The sequence below is a fragment of the Cantharellus anzutake genome, assembly GCF_015039405.1.
Source record: "Cantharellus anzutake strain C23 chromosome Unknown EI90scaffold_101, whole genome shotgun sequence".
Taxonomy (NCBI): Eukaryota; Fungi; Basidiomycota; class Agaricomycetes; order Cantharellales; family Hydnaceae; genus Cantharellus; species Cantharellus anzutake.
The window spans coordinates 236,356-243,650 of NW_024067051.1; the positions used below are offsets into that span (position 1 = coordinate 236,356).

General features: G+C 49.0%; 1 protein-coding gene across 1 annotated transcript; it reads right to left on the bottom strand.

Annotated features, from left to right (window-relative positions):
- Window positions 1-270: 270 nt before the first annotated feature.
- On the bottom strand, window positions 271-793 carry EI90DRAFT_3084035 (uncharacterized protein; the record flags this gene model as incomplete). The annotated part of the gene is made up of 3 exons (XM_039062079.1): window positions 271-369; window positions 390-495; window positions 588-793. Coding segments are annotated over 2 exons (312 nt in total), but the record flags the coding sequence as incomplete, so codon positions are not given.
- Window positions 794-7,295: the final 6,502 nt, after the last annotated feature.

Genomic DNA, 7,295 nt, shown 5'->3' on the forward strand with positions numbered 1-7,295 from the left:
TATGCAGATTCCAGTTTTGCCACGACCAGACGGCAATCACCGATCGCGTGGACGAGAATGCATAAAAGGCATATTATGTCTAATCGTCAGCAGTTATCCGATTTCGGATGACGTCTATTTAAGATACATCGCTTGCATTATATATTGTTATTTAATGGAGGTACGAGATTAAATTAGGCTTGTGCGCACTCAGTCTAAACGCACTCATTGGTCTCTTTTCGCGCGTGGCATTTTTCCCGGTGGTGTTTAATCTTATGCGCCGTACCCGCTGTCGGCCTTACGCATACTGTGCCTTCCGAGGTTACAGTCATGCCGATTCAGGTTTTTGCCGCTGCATTCCTGGGTCGATTCTTCCGGGCAATCTCATCCGTGAGTTTCGTCCGCCTATGCTACAGGGCTCTGGCCCTCTTATACCTTTCCTCTGCTGAAGGCGTGTTCTTTCTTAGTCTTTTCTTTTGTCCTGTATGCTGTTTTTTGACGAAGACATTCCTTCGTCTTCCTTGCTTCCGGTAAGCCTTTCGGTCTCGCCGAGGGGGAGGTGTTGTGACCTTCGGTTACTCTCGGTGGGTGGGATCCCGATTGCTTACTTAGGTTTTTCTAGGTTTCCTTTTTTCGGTTGTTTCCTTGCTCGCTGTAACTTCTGTCTTTCTTTCCTTATTGCTCGTTGTCCTTGTCGTTTGCGAAACCCTCCTCCTTCCCCGGTCTCCTCCCTATTGTATATTAACCGGGTCGCCTTCAATTCCAGAGGTTCTGGCATTTGCCGGGACTGTTGCCCCGCTAATCGCTTGAGTCTCCTGCGTGCACACAAGTCGTCATATATATACATAGACAATAAAATTGCAGGACCGGTTTGACGGAGTTTGGCTTGAATACAAGTAAGCCTTGCTTGTCCAACTGCTGCGTATTTCTAAGTGGCTCGATCAGTTTTCCACCTTGCAAAACCACGCATCGGCACCCAAAAGTGGGCGCGGCAGCACTTGCCGTACAATCGCAGGAGTGGAATCATTTCGAGGCAAATCTTGTACAAGTAACCTAATACATCCACATCCTCCCAACTACAATACTGGTGATAGGCATTGGAGCCACGGACAGGTCAAGAGACGAAAGAATATTACAACGTTTCTTGGAGGACATGAGGGAACGTGTAGAACAACCAAGTGTAGAGACGTACCACAAATTGTGGACCATTTGCTTGATCTCCTCCACAATCGTCACGAACTTAGTATGACCCTCCTCCATGATATTCGTGTCCCATCTCTCAACGGGAGCAGTGTCCACGATGACAGTGGCAGAGTCAGCTATGGCAACGGGTTCAACGGTTCTACCAGCCCTGTCGTACGTGTAGTAGGAAAGTTGTCTTCCTATAGCGCTAACTCCGTACAACTTGGGTATTTGGACGAGGTGCGCGAGTTGTGCGAACCGGGATCGAACCTGATTTTCGGCGTCCTTGCGAGCGGATATGGCAGCAAGATGAGTGGGAGGCTTAATTTCGATGAAAAATATGGGGCTGTCCAGATTCAGCGGCTCAACGACATAAGTGATCGCAAAATTGCTGGCGCCGATACCGCCCACCTGAGCCCCTGACGTCGCATACTGAGGTGTGATCGTGAACTGGGTGGAAGGGAAACATTCGTTGAGAATGGCATTATAGAGTCCATAGAATTTGTTCTCGATAGTCTCCGTGTCTGGTAGACGAGAGGATTTCGCGACAATATGTGCTGGCCAGGGCATGATGAGACAATAGGACGATACAATTCGGGACAGCAGGGCAGACCGTTCACTCACGTGTGCTGTGACGATTGAGACAGAGTCAAGAACTTTTCACTAAAGTCATCAAGTGTTTTTTTCTGGGTAGATGGGTGCTCAGAATAAATGCACAGAAATAAGGGAACATCGGGAATGAGTCCAAGTTTACTGATAAGTATGCTAGAAACCGGATTCGCAAAGAAATATCGGGATGGGTAAGGTAAGTCTCAGTTTACAACGTCGGCGTCCCAATAAGTAATCCCTCGTTGCTAAGTTCGGAATAGTCAATTTTAGAACTGGAATGACTCCAGGTGCAGGCCAGCACTTGGATGATGACAACATCCGGTTCGTTGGTAAATAATAAATAACTAAACAGTATGAACGCAAAAGTGTTGACCAAGATATCATCGATGGGTTTGATCGAGGCTAGAAAGTCGTTTCGTCAAGCCAACAAGGTAAGGACTCGATGGATAGATTGTCCTGATTATTATATAAACACCGCAGAGTGCCAACGCGGATCAGGAAAGCTCCCAGTACCGGCACGCCAGGGATCTCATAATAAGGGGGATAAGCCTTCCATTCTACCACCACGCGGCCGAACGTTGCATTGGCGCCCGGCGCCCACTGAAATTTGAATCTGAGGCAATAGTCCTCAAAGCAACCCCAAACCAGAGGCTTTCCCTACCAGTGGCTCCGCCGGGGACTCTAAAGACCGGCACTGCGCCAGCCTGATGAATTTGATCCGGTGGAAGGCGCAAAAAAAAAAAAAAAAAACAGGAACAACTGCAGATCAGCCAAGGCTCCGGATGCAAAGCAATGCCGTGGTGGACTTTCGAATCGCCACCAACGCCTCTCAGCGCCATCCCTTGAGTGATCCACACCCCACAGTTACATATCTATTAAAATGGTTCGTCTTTCCTGTGAGCATGGTGACTTCGAAGCTTGGGTGGAAAGTGGCGGCCATCAACTGGATGAATACGGCGCCGAACAACCCACACCAAATTCTCAAACTTGTCACATACCATCTGAAACCGGGAAGGTATAGATCCCGATGCGCTTTTTGTAAGGGGAAATGCTAATTAACCGATGTAGCCGTTTGCGGTCTGCTTTACGGCGTCTTGGATGGCAGGATACACCCTCTCAGTCTCGCTCTATGCCGATGGAGTGTATGTAGGGGGTCGCGTAGTGAGACCAACAACCCTTGGCCAAGTGACCCGCATAGACTCTGCTATGGACAGTCCTTTAACGGAAAGACCGTGAGGCACACGTCTTCCGTCACCCCACACGATTCTTACCAACACTTCTAGGTGCATTTTTGCGAGCTTACGCCTCACTGGTAACCACATCCCCGGGCTTATATCAACCAAAAGCTGATTATACATCCCTAGATGACGATACCGCTATTCGGGGAGGCCCGTCGCTTGAGGAAATGGGCACACTGAGGATCACTATCCAGCCAGTGGTAGAGACTGGACGTTCGCAGTTCTCTGGATCAACTCGAAGCCTTCCTGGGGATAACCCAATCAACGAGAGAAGCAAGAAAGCTGGGTCTCATGCCGTCAAGTGCGTCTACCCTTGCCTTTCTCCTGCACATGCCAACAGCTGAGGCACACAGGCTCGGAGAAGCCCGACTAATCCGCAACCCCCGATCCCTTATAACCACAGTTCCCGTTATGGGCACCGTACCTCACGGCAAGTCATCACTCATTTTGTAGTTCTTGCAAAAATCCAACTGTAACCCTTAGAAATTATTTTCAAATATGCCCCTATTGGTGTGGTCTCAATCTTCTCTTCACGGGTGTTTTACACTTGACAAAATTCTATGTATCAGATTTCCTGCAAGCCCAAGAAATTGCCCCTCGTCATGTGTCGGTCACTTCTGGACAGCATTCAACGGACCAGGTCAAGGGCGAGCCCAGTAGTTCACTTGGCAAAAGCGGCCCTTCCACGGTCAAAGTGAAAAACGAGTCTAAGAAGCGCGTAAAAGAGGAGGATCCTATCGTAATCTCGTCTGACGACGATAGTCCGGCTCTAACCACTGAAGAACAGGACCAGTTAGCTCGTATCAAGGTAAACTCGTTTGTCGTTTAATTATGACTTAATTCTAACATCCATTATACTAAGGCCAATGCGAGAGGAGCACGGTCCTCCAAGAAGCCAAAACTCGAAAACTCGAGTCAAGTCGTCGTCCTCAGTGACTAGTCGGAATACTTCTAGCAGGCTGACACGCAAGCTCGATTCTTGTTGGCCTCTGGGAGGAACCGTCCACGTATTTATCCATCATATCGTCGTGATCTCGTTATGGGTTCCGGAAGTGTAAAACCGGCGTATTGTTGTATTATAAACTCTAGGATTTATAGGATCCGTTCAGCTTTTTGCTCCATGACGCCTTTAATCGTACGCACGACGATCAGACGTGGATCTCATGCCCGTAGGCCGGAGGCGTGTACGGTCATAACTTGACGTACTCCACACGGCTCTGTCGACGTCGTGGATGACGTGATCCATCCTGCAGATCGATCATAAGCATCGCACCCGTGACAATCAAAATCCACGACACCCGCGGAAAGAGTTTTTGACAGATGAAAGCGGTGGTCCGAGGAACAGCCGATTGCATAACGTTCGACCATACCTTTCATTGCGCGAGTCAAGGCTTCAGCGATCCCAGTTTTGCAAGGGATGCTGCAAATATCAGCTCAACTCCAGCGTGGCCAGAAAGGGAAAATTGGTTGTATTTGCACTGCTTCGATATAATTGCGCCTGAGCGTGCTCGATGTCCATTTTTGCGAATTTACGTCCCACTGGTATCAAAGGGGGGGAGGCTCACCTCAATAACTTTACACTCACTTGCCTCAAGTCAACTGACGATACATATAGTGATCTCGCTGATTTCCCACATAGATTGGAGGGGCACAATCGATTAGCGGCCGAGCCGCAAGCTGGTTTTCGCGGTTGTTCACAGGCAAATTCTAGTGTGATTCTAGTATCTGGTAGTGATACAGAATTCAGGGTATCTCCATGAAAGGCGGCAAAATTCTAAATTATCTCAGAAAGATGTTCAAAAAAAAAAACGCAGAGGTGATATGTGACGTAGAGTGGACCGCAATGCATAGTCAGTGAAACGCCTACATTGGGGCACCATGCCGAATGAAGCTGAGATCAGTTTCTTCAGATGAGGGGAAGTCGGAGGCGGGATGAAATAGCGAGTGTACATATATGCTCATCCACGTTGCGATACAGACGTCACGTAGCACCGAACCCTCACATTTACCATTCAAAATATGATGTATCAAACAGGGTTGTATATTGGTGATAAAGAGAGGCCAATGCCCTCGATCATAAAAATGAGAAACACGCCCACTCAGCCGGTGAAATTGTGGGGGTAAATTTTAAAAATGAAAGCTACATAGCGTTAGCTCAGACTTGATTGTAAATACCAATGCAGTGTCAGTTAGTAATACAATATCCAAGGAATGGAGGAAAGATGAAGCTCTCACCTTGGACTCGAATAAAAGCTCCGAGGGAGACGGTTCCAAAAATTCAGTCTCCTCATATCCAGCCATTGCTCAGTGGCAAGGTTGTCGTACAAAAGAGGTCAAGTTGAAACAAATGATCAAAGCTCCAGTCGAACCCTCAAAGCTCCCATCATTCATCAAGGCCCCTGCCCACCCGAGTGCACGAGCTACTGACTCGCTTGTTTCGCATGGACACCTACCATACTGTTCCGCCATTCGAACGGGTACGGTGCAAGGGCATGGTTTCATCTTGTGATGCACAATTTTGCACACGTGTGCGCGAATTGAGATTCTAGCGAGGGATAGTAGTGAGTCAATGCGAACACCTTCAGAAAGCACTCGGACAACACCAGTGCATCTTCCGATAGAGAGGTCGCGATCAGCTGGTGCCCAGGCTACAGTGGCATCAGAGGAAACGAACGCGCGAACGAACGTAAAAGGCGCACACAGACGTAGCATGCTCGAGATCTGGAGGGACCGATGAACAATCTCACCAAAAAAAAACCGCACAGCTTAGGCTTCCACGCAGCAAACCGCATCCCACCCGGTCACACTTAACCCCACCACAAGGTAAGGTTCAAGTCGCTAGGATCGCAAAACCTTCAGCAGAGTATTCCAAATTCCGCAACCGGCCATGGCCACGTCGGCGGGCACCATCACCGTCACACAGGAGACAAGTGTGCCTGCGGACTTGAGACCCGAACAAGAGAACATATCGTCCGAGGCTCAAGAAATACAGGGAAGCCAACGGGCATTCTGGGACTAGCGAAATTCCTCAAGAAATCCCGTTGCGACCGACCCCAGAAGCAGACCGGACTCCAAACCCACCACGCATTCAAGGACGAAGAGCAACTAGGAGAGAAGAGAGGAACTGAGTGGGACGAGACAGACACGTGTCAGAGCAGTAGTAGACAGTGACCTCACACAAACCCCAATATTCCACCTGACATTTACCCAACCCGAGGATCCCCTCCTGACTACACAAACCAGAAAACCCATCATGTACTGACGAACCCCCTCAATGTACGCTACGGTGTAAAAGAGCTAGGATAGCAATAAGAGAGAGTTCAACGACAACACTCATAGAAAGCGCTGTGATTGGTGCGCGCCAATGTAGTATTACAGCGATCCCTCTCCCTGAGAGATACCCGCAGCCGTGCACTCATGACCAACCGAAGATGGGAGTGATGAGTGTTGGGAATCCGGGGGGGGGTTCATCTGACGTGAAGGGTCACTTCCTGGGCCGAAGGGAGCAGCTGGCCCAAAACACCTTGACAGTCGCAACACCAGAATATATATGTACACCATTTGGCGATGACAATCTATCAACACCCACAGCAAAAAAGTTCTCAGGCAAGTAGCCAGGCCAGCCGCACCACGCATCTGGTGCGCTGGCTGTTCGTATTGTAGTTGAAAACTCTTGCTTTTTTTTGTTTTTTCGGACCTCTTGCGCAAAACGGCTTGAGCCCAGGGCATGTTTACGTCAACGTCAGGGCAAGAAGTGGGGCAGGTATTGTTTCGAGCTTGTGTCTAGTCTGCAGATGTGAGTACAGGGGGAAAATCCTCTTTTCTCGCCGCTTCAGCTCGACACGATGTCTTGGCTGTTCTGCGTGGGAGAGTGAATTAATTGGCTTCATCATTACGTAAGCGCTAAATAAACTGCCCCATATCAACTTGGAGTTGTGCGGGAAGGGCCATCGTAGCTGCTGCTGCCGGTGAGCACATTATTGGACTCACCGGTCTATAGTGGAGTGTTTGCTAGCTAGTGAGTAAGTGAGTGAAGTTTCACCCCCCTGAGCTCGATCGATCCAACGCTCTATTTTCCCCATCGCAATCGATCAAGCCATCCTTGTCCTGGCGACTCGAATATAACAAGTCGTTGCACTCTAGGATGGCGGCGGCTGCTCTGCTAAAATGGCTCTCAGGCTTGTTTATAGGCGAACTCGTTCGATGTAATTGGGGGGAGTTGTGAACTACACAGTACTACTAGCTATGAACGGGGAAATTACAGTATTTACCGAGGCTATTAGTGTG